Source organism: Eublepharis macularius, chromosome 13 (genome assembly GCF_028583425.1).
Source record: "Eublepharis macularius isolate TG4126 chromosome 13, MPM_Emac_v1.0, whole genome shotgun sequence".
Classification (NCBI taxonomy): Eukaryota; Metazoa; Chordata; class Lepidosauria; order Squamata; family Eublepharidae; genus Eublepharis; species Eublepharis macularius.
The window spans coordinates 72,219,079-72,238,275 of record NC_072802.1 but is presented as its reverse complement, the minus strand read 5'-3'; the positions used below and the strand labels follow the sequence as shown (position 1 = coordinate 72,238,275).

Genomic DNA, 19,197 nt, shown 5'->3' with positions numbered 1-19,197 from the left:
AGCGCAGGTGTGCGAAACCTTTTTAAAAAATCTGTTTGCCTTCCGAAGCTAAAGTGGGTTAGAAAGCCCATATGAAAGGATGCATGTTGAACTGGACAAACAAAAATAGTAGTTGCAGTGAGTTCCAGGCCACTCCATTTATACATGAACAAAGTCAAATTGCAGCCTTTTGAGTAATATCTCCATATTGCGTAGTAGCAGAAGACCGGCTATCGGAGACATACGTCTCCTAGAAAGCCAACTCCGAAAGAAGCGGCTTCAAAAGTATGTCAGCCTAGAACAGGCACAGGAGTCAGTATCAGAAGTGTTCTGTTGAATGAAGTCCTGCTTAGAAGATGTAATGTCTGTTTTGATCGTATCGCTGTAAGTCATCATCCAAGAAATTTGTGACAGTTGGCTTTTTACGAAAATAAAAGAAATCAGTGATGGATCAATTCTAGACAATTGTGGGGTAATGCAAAGAAAACCAAGAGCAAAGAGCAATTCATATTTTGTTAAAAATACAACACCCTCCCCCCCCCCCCTCACCCATGCAAGAACGAGTGGCTGAAAACTCCACTGGAGAAAAAAGGAGAGAATTCGCTTCACAGCAATGAACAAAAGAGAAAAGATCTGCTGCTCAGAGTACTGGAAAATTTGATCTGGGAGTCTTTAACACAAAAACAGACAACAGGAATATGAATTCAGTAAGAAGAGACAAGGGATCATTTTTGGCATACGCAATCATTTTATTTAGGGCTGTTCCATAAACTCTGAGAACAGTGGCATGTAGGGGAAAGCTTGACCCCCCCCCGCACCATGGCAACGTGCCCCTCAATTGACACTTTTTCTCTAAAGAGACACAAGGAGGAAGCTGCAACCAACCTCTTCTCTTTTAAGAAAAGTTTTCACCTCTGCCATCAAAACATACTAAACTCACTCAACATCCCCCCGCTCCATTTCATTAAACATATCATTGTCCTCCGACAAAAATCTATACCTTTGGTTTTAGAATAACGATCAGGATATGCACCATTCTATAATGGACGTGCTTAGCAATAAGGTTTAACTGTCTCACCCACACATCCTTGTCCTGCTGCTTCATGCTCTTCTATAAGACTGTCAGATAAAAATTCTTGCATAGTCCAGGATACATTCAACACGAGAATTACTTACTACTTCCGAACGGTTGCTTTTAAAAAACACTCCCTATCTACAGCCGTTTCAGCAATCCAGTCAATAAATTCAATCGCACCCTGGTATCTACTTCCACAAATAAGGCACGATTAAGAGCATAAGTACAGAGGCAGTGATTCCAATAAGGGATGGAATCACCCATGTGACTTTATGAAAGCGCACATGAGGTGGACATATTCCAGCAAGTGTGCTTAATAAACAGTAGGAAGTGCTGACAGGCGGAAAAATTCTTTTAGAAACAGTCTTGAATACCTGCTCAGTACCTCAAAATGTTGTTATACCCAAGTTGAAACGTCCTGTTCAGAGGGCACTGTCTACACAAATGCATTTTCCAGATACTGTTTGCTGTCACAATGTGATCCTCTGTGATCCATTATAAATTCTGCCAATTTTGCCGAAAACACAGCATGCTTTCTAGTGGTCACTGGCCCACTCCATCCCTGTCACTTTTCTATCAAGGTCATTTTTAAAAAAGCAGCATCTTCCTTATTTTGGCACACTGCTAGAGGTACAATTGAAAAACCAACATTGTTGTAAAAAAAAGACTGAAATATGCTGTAGGAAAAATATCTAGCATTACTCTTGGACATACTGTACTTGCACGGTAGATACTGATAGTATGGAAATATACCTCAGTACAGGAGAAAGCCAGTCCTGGCAGCCATGGGCTGTCCGGTGCTTCTCAGTACAGGAGAGGCAGCTGTTGTATAACTGGCCATTCCACTGCAGGTCACATGGCGTGCTCACCAGTTTCGGGCAGGGGGGGGACTTAAGGCAATTCTGTAGACATTTTTCAGTGGTACAGTTTGGCTACAGTCGTGTAAAGGCTGGAAGGACTTTCCGGCCTTGGAAGGTTCGTGGTTGTGCCCGTTTCTGGTTGATGGACTGGTGATCCTCCAGGCATCAGGAATGCCTTCGTCAAGAAGGGGCAGGATTATCCATTGTGGCGAGCAGATGAGCGATCTGAGCTCTCTGAGCAGGGGTGATGTGTTGGGTCATGTGAATAATACAGTCCATGGCAACTTCTGGGTTCTCCTGAACCAGACTGCACAGTGTACCAGAGCCAAGAAAAAGCAAGAAGAAAGTCTTGTTACTGAAGACTGTTTAAGGAGCTCCCTCTAGGATGCTGTACAAGATAACCAGATAAGGGCACTTCTGGTGCACAACAGCTCTTAAGTGAAACGGGGCAAAAACAAGATCATATTTGCTTTGCTAAGTTAGAAAAAAGTTTGCATACCAAAAGACATGGAGGCCCTAGGAAATTGCCAAACCATCCTCTGCTTGCCCCCGAGCCCCTGGTAACCAGAGACCCCTGCACAGGTGAACTACCAAGAGCTAAAAATGAAGCCGGTAGCCACCAATAGTTCTTCTGTTCCTCATTAATGTGTGAAAGTGGCCACCACAGATTCCAGTGGTAAAGGCATCACACAAAGTAGTGCTTCTGTTGCTGCAAAACAAGCTACACTGGATGGTGATAAAAGTTTTGAAAAGCAGATGAAATTTATCTCAAGCCATCATCTCCACACCAACCAACAACCGAAGAGCTTCTCCCACAAACACTCCCGGCCCCCTGCCCTGCTACAAACAGCAGCTCAGTTCCTTTCCTCAGCCCTTTCAAGTTACCCTTTTCATCAGGTAGAAAGCATGAGCTTCCAACATAAGGGGGAAAATTGGTTTTTTAGTATTTTCTATCCAGAGCCACCTCTTTCTAATCAAATCAGTATATACTCAAAGAAAGAAGGCCACCCAATTTATCCAAATTGCAAAGAAGGGATACCCAACCGATTCTACGGTTTTATTGGAACAGGAACCCTCCAGATGCCACGCCTCTTTCCCTCAACAGATGAACATACCAAGTGCGATGTCCTCAACAGAGCAGCCAAGCCACTGAACACAACCCCTCGGCTTACGTGCAGTGCCCAAAAGCTTCCTTCTACTCACTTCCGGATGTGCTTGAGAGCGTAATCCCGCTTCAGGTATCTGATGTTCTCCTGGATGGCCGACTTGGCCCCGTCTTCTTCTTGCAAGTGTTTCTCCAGCCATTCCACCACCACTTGGTTATTATCCCAGAGGTAGCCCTGAAGAAAAGCAAGAAAACCCACGCACAAGACACGTCACAGAGTGCTGGGCATGGGGGACGCATGCACACACGCGCATGGGCTTTTGCCCTCCTGACCCTAGCACACAATCCCTATCCCCAAATCCCTATTCTTATCAAAACTGCAGCAAGCGTCAGGGAAGCATCCCTTCCCCCTTTGTAAGTGCTCGGCAAACTGCTGCTAACTGAATCCTCCTTCGACGGGCAAGCAGCTGCCAGCAGAGAAGGCACCAGAGCTCGCAGAGGAAAACCAAACCTTCACCGCGCCTTCCGTCTCCAGGAACCAGCGCCGCAGCATGGACTGGATGTGGCTGTTGCCCAGCTCACTATGGGCATTTAAGATCTCTCGCTTCACCACTTCCTCCAGAAGAAGGCGCCGCAGCCGCCAGTACAAAAACGTGCGGGCATTTTTCCACTGAAGAATATCCTGAGGGAGCAGGAAAATGTTTCAGTTTCCAACCTCTGCCTGAATCTTCAGGCAATTATTCTTAGCAAGATGTTAAGCATTCAGGACTGTAGTATGAAACGCTGAGCCCAGACTGGAAGCAATACATTTCCCAGCAACTTCCACCCATTCGTGTCTGCAGGAAGCCAGATTGTGTCAGTGGGAAAATCCTCTGTCATTCCCACCTTCTTCCAAAAGGACCCTGACCTGGATAGCCCTGGTGAGCCTGATCTCATCAGATCTCAGAAGCTAAGCAGGGTCGGCCTTGGTTAGTAATTGGATGGGAGACCTCCCAAACCAGGGGTGCAGAGGCAGGCAATGGCAAACCACCTCTGCTAGTCTCTTGCCATGAAAACCCCGCCAAGGGTCGCCATAGGTCAGCCGTGGCTTGAGGGTACTCTCCACCACCAAGAAAGACACAATCACAACTCAAAAGTCCATTTAGGCCTTTATTAGTGGGGAAGAGGAAGCAGCTAGGTCCCCTTCCATCACACCTGGACCCAGACCTCAAGGCCAAGAAGACCCCTTCCAAGCAGCTTTTAAATTTTAATCAGTCTCTTTCCTATATATTGTCGAAGGCTTTCACGTCCGGAGAACGATGGTTGTTGTGGATTTTCTGGACTGTACAGCCGTGGTCTTGGCATTGTAGTTCCTGACGTTTTGCCAGCAGCTGTGACTGGCATCTTCAGAGGTGTAGCACCAAAAGACAGAGATCTCTCTCAGTGTCATCCACACTGTGACACTGAGAGATCTCTGTATTTTGGTGCTACACCTCTGAAGATGCCAGCCACAGCTGCTGGCAAAACGACAGGAACTACAATGCCGAGACCACGGCTATACAGCCTGGAAAATCCACAACAACCATCAGTCTCTTTACTGGTTACAAATTGATGTGATCTGCTTTTGGAACTTTTTTAGGTTGAAAAGCAGAGTAAAAATACAAAACGTTAATACTACCTGCTTATATTCTCGTCTTATCCTAACCCCTCCCTCCATACACACACTTATATTTTTTGCAGCACTGTGAGATAATTTAGCCCAAGAAGCCCTCAGCCCAAGAACACTCAATGAGCTTCAGTGTGGAGCAGGGATTTGAACTCAGGTCTCACCAGCCTAAGTGCAACACCCTTCATGCGCTACACTGGCTTTCAAGAGCCCAAACTCAGTTGTGTAGAAAGTTTAAATGGTCCTTCAACATTCCAAGGTTAAAGGAAAGGTGCAAGCACCGAGTCATTACTGACCCATGGGGGGACGTCGCATCACGTTTTCTTGGCAGACTTTTTACGGGGAGGTTTGCCATGGCCTTCCCCAGTCATCTACACTTTACCCCCAGGAAACTGGGTACTCATTTTACCGACCTCGGAAGGATGGAAGGCTGAGTCAACCTTGAGCCAGTTACCTGAACCCAACTTCCACCGGGATTGAACTCAGGTCGTGATGAACAGAGCTTGGGCTGCGGTACTGCAGCTTACCACCCCTATGGGGCTAAATACAGGAGGACTGTTCAGCTGCACAATGCAAAGACTGGAAATGGAGGTGGGGACAAAAAGGAAGCCGTCCAAGCAAAGCCCTGTTGCTTAACTGTAATGACGCCCTTCTCTTGCATTCGCCCTGGAGTGTCGTGGAGGTCAGCAAACTGCACTGCCACCTGGTGGAAGATTGGGAAGAGGTGATCCTCCCGCGCTTTCAGTTGCCTTTCCAGCTCCTTGCGCTCTTCTTTGGAGAGCTCTTGGGAACCTGTTTATCCCAGAAGACAAAGAAAGTCAGATGGAACCTGGAAGATGCCAGTCAAGTTTCTCATCTACAGCAATCTGTAAACTCTGCGCAAGAAGAAGAACACACCCCACTGACCACAAGCAAGACAGCATCAGAGCATTTCTGTTTTCACATTGAATTTAATATACAAATACATGCTAAATTTAGCTGTCAAGGAGAGGAATTCTTCCCTAGAGGAAGATGATCTGGGAAGAGGTTTTGGCTCAATGTCCTTCTTGCCCCAGCCTTCCTAGGAAACTACCAAATTTGGCTCCCAGTAACTCCGCATTCCTCTATCATCTAAATTTCAGTTTTGTTAATATAAGGACTGCCACATTATTTCTATCTTAGCTTTTTAAGAATGGGCCTGTTCCATCTGGCACTAGAAACATATCTGATCAATGTGATGTCTGTATTTTTAAGCAGACTGCCATTTCTTTCTACTTCCCAGAAGGCTAAAGGTGCTACCTGGTATCAGCTCCACCATCTATTCAAATCAGCTTGGCATTCCATGTAAGACACAAGTAAGAGGCTTTAAGATCAGGGGTCTGAACCCGCCTCCTCTTTTTTAAGCACCCAGCCTGATGAAGAGTTCTGGAAAGCCCGCGCTCTGTTCTGTGTTATTTTGCTTGGTTCACATAAAATGTATTGGATGCATTTGGGGAAGGGGTTTTTCACTGGACCAACACAGTTACCTGCAACCTCTGTCTTTTTATTTATTGCTTTTTAAAATGTGTGAGCTGCCTCTCTGTCAATAAACATAAAACCACAACAATTAAGATAAAGATTAAAAACAAAACCAAAAAAGATTAAGCACAAGATGAGGAAACCCGGACAGCAGTGGGGAAAAGCCCAAAGCTCAAGACGGGCTAAAAACCCCAAGCGGCAGAGGCGTACAAATAAATAAAAACCCAAGCGGCAGAGGCGTACAAATAAATAAAAACCCAAGCAGCAGAGGCGTACAAATGAATAAAAACCCAAGCGGCAGAGGCGTACAAATAAATAAAAACCCAAGCGGCAGAGGCGTACAAATGAATAAAAACCCAAGCGGCAGAGGCGTACAAATAAATAAAAACCCAAGCGGCAGAGGCGTACAAATAAATAAAAATCAACTATGAAAAGTCCAAGACAAACGGAACAAATGTTGCACTATGTTAATAAATGACAAAGACGGCACCAGGCAAAGGTCTCTTGGGATCAAGTCCCACAAAACGGGGTGCAACCACAGAAAAGGCCCTCTCGAGGGCAGACGGGAGAAGCTAGAGATGGCCCTCCAATGATGATCTCAACATCTGGGCAGGTTTGTAGGATAGAAAGGGGTCCTGCTGCAGTCCCAGACCATTTAGGGCCATAAAGGTCAGCATCAGCATTCTGAATTTTGCCCCCAAACAAACTGGAAATATCGGAACATGGGAAGAACGTGGTTATTAAGGCATCCCAATTAACAATATGGCTGCTGCATTTTGGACCAGCTAAAGTTTCCAGAGGTTTTTCAAAGGCAGGCTCACGGACAATGCATGGCACTGATCTTTCCTAATGGCTGCAGCAAAATGTTCCCACTCCTGGACCTTTCAATGTGAACTGGATTACAGGACTTCACATCCAAGACATGGAGCCTGAAGTGTGTGTGTTTGTGAAATATACCCCAAACACCAGCTTCTCTTACCCAACTGCTGGGCGATCTTGGCGTAAGTACCATCAACTCTCCTCATGGTCTTCAGCAGCTCCTTCCTCCTGAATTTGATCTCCACGGTCCCTTCAGCTTCTAAGATGCCTCCTCTGGAAAATAAACCCATTTTGCAAAAACAGAGCCAGAGAGAAGAGAAGCTCCCCCAAGGCCTTGTAACTTTTTTCTCACTCTGTTAAGTGCGGGGCATTTTATTGAGGGTGAGGCAAAGCAAGGAGCAATTTTGGGCTGGGTTCCATAGATGAGACCGTTTTGGAGCACTGCACTCTTGACTTCCCCCAAACCACACACTCGGGACACAGCCCACACGCTCGTCCGATCCACTGCTGTAAGCCATGACATCTGCCAAGCACACGCCCCTCCGAAGGTGCAGGAGTTGGCCTCTTACTCAGAAATGCACACTGTGATGCTCACAAGTTTTCTCAGTATGTTCCAGAGTTGTGCATTAAGCAGTCCCAAGGGCTAAGACTCTTTTTCCAAAAGGAAAAAACAACCCAACCTGTCCCGGGACAGTATATGGGTTTCCTAAGCTGTTTAATCACCCCTTTAGAATCCCCATCAGAAATAAAAATGGTGTATTTGGGGGCTGGAGATCAACTTACAAATCAAGTGATCTGGGTGACAGTTAGCAAGTTCTTTACCGGACAGCCGACCCATCTTGAGTTTGCCAGTGACATGACAACACTAACTTGGAGCAGGAGAGATCTGGGTCGGGCCAGGTGGGAAGTCCCTACCTGCTCTCTTTGTCCGCATACAGTTCCATATACAGAGGATTGATAGTTGGGTCAATCACCACCCATGAGCCGCCCCGTAGCTCAGCATGCGGCGGGATATAAACAAGAGCGGGTTGCTTGAACTGCCGGAGGCTGTCGACAATGTACGCTCCAAACTTCAGGACCTGATCATACATGTCTGCAAACACAGGCCACAGGTTAATGCCATCTCCATCTCTGCTGGAGCGGCCAAAGCTACTACCTGATGTGGCACTGGGGTTACCTTTCATTCCACCAGAGAATCCCCTCCAGTTGGCAAAAATCAATAGAGGAAGGCGTTCTCGGTCAAAGTCTCTTATAGACTGAGCCGTTTTGAAGGCCGAATCTGGGAACCAGACCTGCCCAGCCTGCGGGATGATCTAGAAAAGAAAAATGGAGATGCAATGGGTGTCCCTAGATGAGTATTTGGATGAGACACATTTTCAGTGTGAAAAGGGAGCTTTTGGGGGGGGGGGGGGAAGAGTGTCTTCTCAAACTTCCTTCCTCAACAGCTCCTCCCTCTTTTGCGCTGGCTCTCCAGCATTCACAGCCCTAACAGGCTGCTGAGTTGTAATCATTTTCCTTTTTTAAAATCTGTGCCCTCTTCCAAAAAATTCACTCTGAGCCACTGTGGTGCATTGGTTAGAATGCTGGACTAGGTCCTGGGAGACCCAGGTTCAAATCTGTACTTGCCATGGAAGCCATAGAGGAGCCACTGGGCCAGTCATGTCCCCTCAGCCTGAGCTACTCACAGGATTGCTTTGGAGATCAAATATGAGAGGAGGAGCCACGTACGCAGCTCAGAGCTCCTTGGAGGAAAAGCGGGATAACAATGACCTAGGCAGACAGTCAAATCTCCCTGGCTAATCTGAAGGGCAATACTTTGACTTCATTTGCCCTTGGTTAAGTTGCCACACAGCCAAAACTTGTTGGCTATATGGTAAAACAGAACAGAACCACTCAGGCTGTGGAAAGGCACCGCCACTGGGGGAGTGGGATAGACTAGCTGGGGGGGGGCCCTCTTCTGAGCTCCCATAAATAATCAACAGGAAAGGTGGGTGGCTCTTTACAGTGCACAACATTGGGCAGAAATGTGACCCCCAATGACCTCCCCCATCCCCAATTCAGCTCAGTCTTCAAGAATGCAGCGAGGAGAAAAAAGGAAGCAGGCAAAAGTTCTTCCATGCTCTTACAGTGGCTTTCTTTGTTCATACTGATACTGGGGGGAGAAGGGGAGCTACTGGGAGTTTACCAGTTTAGACAGACATACCGGCATATATGTCACCTGGAGACAAACCTTTCCCAGACCTACAGAACGAGCCATGCTCAAAATGGCAAGGAGTGCATCACTGCCAAAAAAGGACACAATTGACCTGAAGAATATTTTGCCACATGGGGCAACGATGGCCACCTTTTTCATGTTGTTTGAGAAGAACCAGATAGATTGTAGGGAAAATGTAACAGGCATGCTGCAACAAAATTATATCAAGATGAGCAGCCGTGTTAGTCTGTCTGTAGCAGCAGAAAAGAGCAAGAGCCCAGTCGCACCTATAAGACTAACAAAATCTGTGGTAGGGTGTGAGCTTTCGTGAGCCACAGCTCACTTCTTCAGCTATCTGAAGTATCTGCAGAGGTGAGCTGTGGCTCACGAAAGCTCACACCCTACCACAAATTTTGTTCGTCTTATAGGTGCGACTGGGCTCTTGCTCTTTTCTACTGCAACGAAATTATTTTTGGTTCTATGTACAAAGCCACCCTCTTCACCTTTGCTTCCGATTCTGGATTAGCTGGATCTGCCGGAACCGTCAGCTCTACAGTCCGGGTCTCTACAGCGATCACACCGACTGGTATCCCTCCGAGCCTGTAAGGAGTCCGGGGCAGGGGGAGGAATAGTCAGCATCTAAAGCAAACTTAATTCTGCCAGCTACTGTAGCACAGTGGCTAAGTGGCTTGGCTGCGAATCAGCACTCTGCTAGTTCGAATCCCGCTCCTGCCATGAGCTCAGTAGGTGGCCTTGGGCAAGCCACTCCTCTCAGCCCAGCTGTATTGTGCGGATAATAATAACACTAACTTGTTCACTGCTCTGGGTGAGGCACTAATGTCTAGGAGAGCGGTATAGAAGCACAAGTATTATTGTTGCCTTCAGTGCAAAATAATCAGATTCTCCTGCCAAAAAGGCAAAACATCTTGAATTAATTGGAGCAGACAGGACAGAAACTGGGATCCTGAGTCTCCCTGCCACCACCCCTGGCTACTTAAAAGCCTTGCCTAGTTTACACACTCCTGGAGGAGTAAGCCATCCTGGACTCCCTCCTCCACTGTCAGAAACTCTGCAAATCTACATATTCTATGCTAACCCAATCAACATATTTTGCTTTATTCATTTTATTTCCAAGTGTGTAGGGAGGACTAGAGCCCCATATGTGACTATATCTTGGCAGACAGAAGGACTACAGACTTTGTTGAATAAAAAAATACCATGCACACACACACCCCAAAGCCAAGAATGTCAGGATATGGAATTCTGCGCCAGGTGGCAATACATGGGGGAGGGGGACAGGATCACCTGTCCCAGCAATGGCTCAGGCCAGTGCAAAGAAGGGCCACCCCTCACTCACAGGACAGGCTGTAACCTCGAACGGTGAGGGGAGGGTCTTTCACCAGCCCCCATCATCTTCTCAACCAAAAATGAATGCTCTGCCCATACCTGGCTCTGCCGACCACCACAGTCTGTGCCCACGGCTGCATGATCTCAGTAAAAGTGCTGTGGTCAAAGAAACCGCTTTGCCAGGATCCTTTTATGGCTGCGTGACAAAGTAAAACAGGAACCGAATGCTCCACTGTGACCTTCATGATGCACAGAAGAGGACAGGAGGGGGAAATGGCTGCAGAAGCGGCCACTGAAGGCACTTTGAGAGACAACTGGGGGGGGGGGAGGAATGCTGCCCTCATTCTTCTACAAGAGCTTTACAGGAATTGCTCTTCGATATAATTAAAGTTGATTCAGCGGGGGGTGGAGGGAGAATATCTTCAAATACAGACTTTGAAACCACAAGCGTTGAAAATGAACATGACGGTTTGAAGAACAGTAGGATTTCAGTCCAGCAGCACCTCAAGAGACCAACGAGATTTTCCATTCCTACTTGTGTCTGAAGAAGGGAGCTCTGACTCTCGACGGCTTACGCTTTGAAAGTCCTGTTGGTCTCTAAGGTGCCTCTGGACTCCAGTCCCGCTGTTCCCCTTCAGACAACTACGGCTACCCACCTCAACTACGACGACTGGAGTTCATTAATTTGCTTTCTTGTTTCTGAACTTTGTTGCCACTGGATTTTCAAACATGTGTCTACCAACATAGGGTCTACAAACACAACTCAGTCTTGCTTCAGTACTTTATTCCAAAAACAAGACTTGAAATTTTAACATAGATCAAGCTAGGTAGCCGTGTTTGTCTGTAGCAGTAGAAAAGAGTAAGAGTCCAGTAGCACCTATAAGACTAACAAAATTTGTAGGCGGGTATGAGCTTTTGTGAGTCACAGCTCACTTCTTCAGTTACAGCTAAAATGTCAGTCCATCTGTCCTTATTTCTTGGGGAGTAGAGTGATTACAGAAGCCGAATGACAACAGCTGGTGAATGACAACAGCAGGCGTGAATTGCTGAACTGCAACTGATAACGAAGCTCAAGACGATGCCTCCTCCCGAACTGATCTTCCTGGATTTACGGCTAAATGTGCCAATCACACAAATAAGGCAAGACCTGATTACTTCACTTTTAGTTGCTGCTAAAACAGCTTTCGCCTCTTGCTGGAAAGCTTCATATCCACCTAACCTGAACTTTTGTTTTAACAAAGTTTGGGAGCAATGGTGAAAATAACTGACAAACTGCATCAGGCACTACACTACCCCAAGCTCTCAAATTTTGCAGAAAAGTGGCAACCGGTTATAGATTACCTTATACTCAACAACACACAACCAACAACATCACCGTATCTGAATTGCCTTGATTTAGATCTTTACAGTGGAAAAGGTGAAACTAATTAATACCATACTAAATTTGTCCAAGGTCCTTATCACTCTTAGATCGGTATGTCTGTATGTTATATAATTGCTTAACCTACTCTGACCTATGTATATTATTGTATCAACAATTCTACTATATGATGCATATCTTTATTATCTTCTTTGTATAAAGTTTGAATCTGTATTTGAAATTATGTTCTAATAAAAAAAGACAATGCATCCACCTGGACTGAATTGAGACTTTGACTTCCTGTCTCACTACCAATGCTAATTTCTCCACACCCACTACCCCTCTGCATATTCAATCACACCTGCCATTGTCATTCACCAACTATTACCATTCGGCTTCTGCAATCACTCCATTCTCCAAGATATAAGGACGGACGGACTCACGTTCTTGCTGCATCTGAGGAAGTGAGCTGTGACTCACAAAAGCTCATACTCCACCACAAATGTTGTTAGTCTTATAGGTGCGACTGGACTCTTGCTCTTTTCTATTGAAATGTTACAATAATCTCATTTCTTCATATTGTTACTGTCCCCCCACTTGACTCTTACACATTTTGATGTAGGCTTTATGTAGCTTCTCTCTCTTTCCTTTTTTTACGTCTGTCTGGATTATTCTGAAGGAAATTCTGAATCCGAACCCTTTCCCTGTTAACTTCTCTGCAGCGCTCCACAGCCAAACCGCCCCTCAAGCACAGCAAAGCCCAGGGACTCGTACTTACTGGGATGAGGTCTCCCTGCCAGCATCCAGCGGGGATCATAGGGGGCTTTGGAAGGGACAAAATCAATTTCCCTTTCAATGGGGTCGCTTGTGATGGTAATAGGCACTGGGCTACGATTGTCCTACGAGCAGAAACATCTCTTAACACAGTTTTAAATAAAAATAAGTATTACCCAGATGGGCAAGAGAACAGAATGAGAAAGCAATGGCTTGAACACGCAGAGCTGCCTGCTACCGAGTCAGGCTCGTGACCCTTCTAGGATCAGCGCTGTGTACTCCGACTGCCAGCAGGTCTCCCGCGTCTCAGGCTGGGAAAGTTCTTTCCAAACATCGGCCACTCGTGATGCCATTGACCAAAGATGGGCCCCTCTGCATGCCACGTCTGTGTGCATGCCCCTCCCCTGCCCCCAGACCCTTCCAAGGATTCTGAGCCCAGAAATAGTTTGGGTCCCTGGGAGAAACAGCAGGGCAGGCCCAGTTCAGAGGAACTTGCACTAAGAGGAGGCCTTACTAAAGAGGCATCACCCCTGCTTCAGGCCACTGTTCCGTAACACGCACTGTACCTTTGGCATGTACGACAGCCACTGCAAGATGGTGTAGACGCCTTCAAAGTCATCTGGAACAGTCACATGGGAAACGCCGTTGCTGTGCATGATCTGTACTCCTCCAAGCTGGTTGTTTGAAGTGTACACTTCACGCCCCAAGACCTGGCCGAAAAGCAGCCCCAACCCAACAATAGCGTCATTTCCTTCTCAAAGGTGTTGGGTCTGAAACAACATCCATCTGGTGGGCTTGTTACAGCCATTCATTGGTTTGGAAGCAAGCAGGCAAAACACACCTCTCAGCTTTAAGTGAGCAGGCAGCTATGACGACGTCCGGCTCAGCAGGGCTCATTTCGAGGGGGAACGTGCTGGAACACAGTTCTGGCAGTTCCCAAAGAGGTCACATGTCAGGTGGCCCCGCCCACCTGACTCTCAGCCATTTTGGGCCCATTTTGGCCTGGATTGGGGCCAAAAAGGCCTGGATCAGGCCTCTGACAGGTGGTGGATCACTCTCCCACTCAGCAGCGGCCTGATCCTGACCATTTTGGACCCCTTTTCAGCCATTTTCAGCCCCTTTTTGCCATTTTGGGCCCAATTTCAGCCCTGAATGGCCAGGATTGGGTCCAAAACAGCCAAGATAGGTGATGTCAGGGGGTGTGGCATATGCAAATCAGTCATGCTAATGACACACTTCTGGTGATGTCGAGGGATGTGGCACATGCTAATAAGTTATGCTAATGAGTTATGCTAATGAGATCCTCCAGCTCTTTTTCTACGAAATGACCCCTGCGGCTCTGTATGACACCACCACTGAACTGAACCCATTTATTCTCACACTTCCAATCACAGGATATTGCAAAGCTTTGGCATCAACTTCGCTTTCCATTTCTCTATAGGGCTATGAGAACATCTGAGACACACAGGATTCCACTGGGTGGGGGGGCCTAAGCTAGTAGTTAAGTAAAAGGACTCTGGACTTTAACATACTAGAAGAGAGACATTCTATTTCACATCGGAGAGCCAGTTTGGTGTAGTGGTTAAGTGCGGCAGGACTCTAATCTGGAGAACCGGGTTGGATTCCCCACTCTTCTGCTTGAAGCCAGCTGGGTGACTTTGGGTCAGTCACGGCTCTCTCAGAGCTCTCTCAGCCCCACCCACCTCACAAGGTGATTGCTGTGAGGATAATAATAACATACTTTGTAAGCCACTCTGAGTAGGTGATAAGGTGATAAGTTGTCCTGAAGGGTGGTATATAAATTGAATGTTATTATATGGGGAGAAAGCTGAAGTCCGTATCAGGATCGACCCCTTTGTCAGATGCATCTGGCGGGGAGGGCTGTGGTTATCGAGGGCTTGTGCTGCAGTGGAATTGGATGGTCTTGGTGGTGCTGCTGGACCCTTTTTGATTTTGCTACTACAGACTAACACGGCAAACTCCTTTGAACCTTCACACAAGCAAACTGATCCCCACACCAAAAGGAGCTGTCTGCATCTCCATATCAAAAGAGTTGTTTACATCCCCCCTCTCCTCCCCCCCTCCCCTCTCCTTCTCTATATTTGACCAGTTTCTGTTTGCCCTCCATGCATCTGACGAAGAGAACTGTGATTCTCGAAAGTTTATGCTACAATAAAGTTGGTTAGTCTTAAAGGTGCTACTAGACTCTTTGATTTTGCTACTACAGACTAACACGGCTAACTCCTCTGGATCTATGACCCCTCTACTGTAAGGTATCGTTTCCTACTCCCCAAGGACACCCAAGCCCTGCTGAACTGTGGGCCTATGGTTTCGTAGACAAAGAGACCAGCCACAGTAGACTGCATGAATCTAGTTGAGAAGCTGGGAGTAAAAGCGAAGCGGCCTCTCAAACGTTGCGTGGGAGTAAAACCAAGTTCTAAAGGAGAAGCGACCCCGTTTTGAACGAACCACTCTGCCTACCTTATTCAAAGCACCGGCTCCCGTCAGAATGATGTGGGAATTTTCCACCTGGATGACTCGCTGGCCCAGCCTCACCAAGTATGCGCCAATGCCGATGGCGCGGCAGGTCACCTAAGAGACGAGAGGGAAGGGGCTGTTCTTGAGAAATCAAGGGCTACCAAAGGTTGTCTTTACAATCTTGCCCAGCAGGAGGCATGGCTCTTACTAGAGGCCCACAATTAGTTCTTTTCCCCCTCCAGCGTCGCAAGGGACAGAAGCCATACCATGCTAATGGTGACGACTTCATCATAGGCGAGAGAAGACTCTCCGGCAATGGTGCCCGATGCTCTAAGGTTCTCCACGCCAAAGCCTTCGTCTTTACCAATGATGTCGGTTATGACGTACCTACGGGAGGCCAAGAGGGCCAAAAGACAGAACTAGACAATGCAACCCCAAATAAGAGTCCCATGACTGCTTCTCTGACGGCTACGGGGACTGCAAATGCAGCTGCCTCTCGCTAACCTCGACTCGCCGGCTTCCTCCACATGTTCACAATGCACAGAATTCATTGAACTGATCCTTGTGTAGTCCTGGGGGGTCAGGTACAGGTATTTGAAGCCCTTCGAGAGAAAAGAGCGGGCAGCATTAGCAGGGTGTGTGCCTGGCATCAACATAACATTGTGAAATGTCCTACTCAAGAAAGTAAGCTTGGTGGGGGGGGGGGGAATCTGACTGACCAGGTGAGGGGAAAGATCAGGTGGATCAAACATGGGTTGGAGAACAGTTCATGCAAAAGGGACCTAGAGCAGCCCTGACACATCACTGGATGTTGTACTATGGCAATCATATACAATTGGGTTGTCTTGTCCACATAGGATAATCCAAGTGTGAATGATATCCAGCCCAGACCAAGCAAGGGATGAGTTCTCGAGACTTACACAATCCCCTGCTCAGCCATGAAGCCGAACAGATAACCTCAAGCCAACAACTTTCTCATGGTCTACTCTACATGACAGGTTTCCCACGTCAGTTCCTTGGGAAGAAAGGCTGGATACAAACTGTAAAATGATGAAAATAATGCTTGCCTTCTTCAGACATAGTAAAGAGTCCAGTAGCACCTTTAAGACTAACCAACTTTATTGTAGCATAAGCTTTCGAGGACCACAGCTGTCTTCGTCAGATGCATCGTCAACTTTCGAGAACCACAGCTCTCATCATCAGATTCATCGTCAGCTTTAAGAACCACAGCTCTCTTTGTCAGATGCATCATCAGCTTTCAAGAACCACAGCTCTCTTCGTCAGATGCATCGTCAGCTTTTGAGAACCACAGCTCTCTTCGTCAGACGATGCATCTGACAAAGAGAGCTGTGGTTCTCGAAAACTTATGCTACAATAAAATTGGTTAGTCTTAAAGGAGCTACTGGACGACTATTTTGCAACTACAGACTAATATGGCTAACTCCTCTGGATCTTCTTCAGACATGAATCTCATCTGCGAAGTGAGGAAAAGAAAGGGACAGCTTGTCTTTCTGCGCAAGTGAACATCACAGCCACACACACCAATCATCTGTAGGATGGACACGGAATCCCGGTCTGGGAGAGAGTCAAGTTACATGGAGAACTGTGAACAATATGCAACCTCCCAGCTGTGCTTTGAGTCGCACAACCTGTGTGCATCTACTGTGCTGAACCCCCGTGACTGCCAGTGCCTTGCGCACCTTGTATGGGTCGGCTGGGTCCACCCAGGCCACTTGGAACATCTGCTTGATCTCGTCAGCAAACCCGATGCGGGCCCCGCTGTTAGCAGCGATGTATATCCTCGGGATGCCTTTGGCACGGGCGAGCTCGGAGGCACGCAAGAAGAGAAGGTCTTCCTCAGGCCCAAAGGACCCAATATGGTATGTGATGTCGTTGCAGATGACAACAATCTCTCGGCCTTCGGGGTACTCGGGGGTTTTCAGTTTCATCTTGAAGGCAACCATTCCAATCTGGCAGGGTGTTTTTAAAACAAAGATACTTTTTTAAAAAAATCAGAGACTCAGAAACTTTGGTCTGCTTTTTAAAAAATTAAATTATATAACAATATGAAGTGAGGTTTGTCAGAAAAGTTATTGCAAATTACACCCATAATGATCAAACACATAAGAATACCCCTAAATCTTGTAACTTCTTCAGGTCTGACCTTCTTCCAATATAAATTAAGTGGCTGCCAATCTGAATAAATGTATGTGGTGAAAAACACTTTCTTTCTCATAAATTGTTACATGTTGTGAGCCTAGCCATAAACATCATAAACCAACAGTTTTTTATCCAACTAACTATCGTAGATTTTTGAGAAACTTCCATTTATCTTTTTACCCTCATCTTTCTTACCATAATCTTGGTGCCAAACTGCATGCAACCTCTCATCAGGACACCACAATGAGTCATTCAGCTTTAACCACCAGCAGCTGCGGGGAGTCCCCCCCTGCCCCAGGGCTCTGGCGCTGACCCAGCTGACTTCTGGAACCAGCCACCCTTCTTCACTCATCACTGTTGGATTCCTACCTCATTTCCTCCAGGCAACCGGTTCATCTCTACTAACTGCCCCTGGGAATCCAGCACCAATTCGGTGTAAGTAAGGACATCTTTAGGATATGCGTCTGTGGAACCCCAGGTCTTGAAAAGTGCCTGAAAAAGAAACAACTTGCGAGGTAACAAATATTATCTGCAGCAGTTCCTCTGCCTGCCAAAATGCACGTCTTTCCTTATAATAATAATAATAATAATAATAATAATAATAATAGTAGTAGTAGTAGTAGTAGTAGTAGTAGTAGTAGTAGTAGTAACAACAATGACAACAACGACAACAACAACGCTTATATACTGCTCTTCTAGACAGCTTAGTGCCTCACCCAGAGCAGTGAACAAGTTAGTGTTATTATTATCCCCGCAATACAGCTGAGGAGCTGGGGCTGAGAGGAGTGGCTTACCCAAGGCCGCCTACTGAGCTCATGGCAGGAGTGGGATTCAAACCAGCAGAGTGCTGATTTGCAGCCAAACCGCTTAACCTCTGTGCTACACCAACACGCCAAATGTAAAGCAATCTTGAATGGCCAGATAAGTGTGGCTACACATTGATCTCCAACAGCAAAATGCTGATGGTTCTGTCTGTGGCACGCCCCCCCCCAACACTGTTTTTTAGCTTTTGTAGCCTATTTCACAACTTTGATGCAGTTTTCCTGAATTATTTGTTCTCATCATAAGGTGACAATTTCGCATGCCAGAATCTCAACGTCTATTTGTTCATGTCAGATACATGCAAACAGAAATAAAATTTGTTTCCTCTAAGCTTACAGACTGTTTTCCTTTTTAAGAATATCTCAGGTAGCTTTTCAAAGTAGACAGAGGTTTTAAATTAGAAAAGTCCAAACACAAGATTCAGGAAAAAAACCTTTTTAAGACCAAGCAAAATGACACAGCATGCAAACTCTTGACTCTTTTAGTAATCTTTCAACAGACTGGCAAGAGGGTCTTTTGTCTGCTCCTGCTTAGACAGTTCTACAGATTTAAGATGCTCCAAGCAGACTTGGCATCAGGCGCCCCTTGGCTTTCTAGGGAAAAGGTGGTGAGCATGTGCTCCTTTGCTAAAAGGCCAGCACTGCTCCCAGCCAGACTGCAGGGCAACCCCTCCAAAGTTGCCAGGAGGCAGGGAACACAACAGCAGTTTCTGGCCACCACAGCAGCTCCGTTGCCTCTTCAGCTAACTGGCAAGAGGGCAGTCACCAAGAGGGCAGTCACTATTTAGTACATTTTTATCCCACCCTTTCTCAAACCATTCATATTGGATTCATGCTCTCATGCAGCCTCCCAAGAGCAGGCTGCATGCACTGAGCTACTAGCACGTGAGAATTCTGAGCACCCACCCAAGGACTGGGGGCCCCTGGAAGCATGTTCATGAACAACAAAGAAAGAGGCGTTGAATCATGACGGCAGTTATGCCAGCCATCCCCCCCCCACCCCCAAGTGCCAACGCAGAGTTGCTGCAAAGTACACGTGGAAGGGGAAAGGCATAAAACGGGGGTGTGGACGCTCCGTTGCCA

The 19,197-nt window shown here is 46.7% G+C and overlaps 1 protein-coding gene across 4 annotated transcripts in view; it reads right to left on the bottom strand.

Annotated features, from left to right (window-relative positions):
* Window positions 1-714: 714 nt before the first annotated feature.
* Window positions 715-19,197, bottom strand: part of ACACB (acetyl-CoA carboxylase beta) — a 69,502-nt gene continuing 51,019 nt past the window's right edge. For all 4 annotated transcript variants that reach the window (XM_054996841.1, XM_054996842.1, XM_054996843.1 and 1 more), the window contains 16 exons: window positions 17,663-17,785; window positions 16,834-17,103; window positions 15,638-15,735; window positions 15,400-15,520; window positions 15,137-15,247; window positions 13,222-13,365; window positions 12,660-12,780; window positions 10,621-10,717; window positions 9,678-9,774; window positions 8,158-8,293; window positions 7,896-8,073; window positions 7,141-7,253; window positions 5,302-5,456; window positions 3,531-3,701; window positions 3,118-3,254; window positions 715-2,221 (listed from right to left, as the gene is read on the bottom strand). In XM_054996841.1, the coding sequence (XP_054852816.1) occupies window positions 2,095-2,221; window positions 3,118-3,254; window positions 3,531-3,701; window positions 5,302-5,456; window positions 7,141-7,253; window positions 7,896-8,073; window positions 8,158-8,293; window positions 9,678-9,774; window positions 10,621-10,717; window positions 12,660-12,780; window positions 13,222-13,365; window positions 15,137-15,247; window positions 15,400-15,520; window positions 15,638-15,735; window positions 16,834-17,103; window positions 17,663-17,785 (2,199 nt within the window). In that variant the 3' untranslated portion in view covers window positions 715-2,094. The remainder of the gene's footprint in view (window positions 2,222-3,117; window positions 3,255-3,530; window positions 3,702-5,301; window positions 5,457-7,140; window positions 7,254-7,895; window positions 8,074-8,157; window positions 8,294-9,677; window positions 9,775-10,620; window positions 10,718-12,659; window positions 12,781-13,221; window positions 13,366-15,136; window positions 15,248-15,399; window positions 15,521-15,637; window positions 15,736-16,833; window positions 17,104-17,662; window positions 17,786-19,197) is intronic.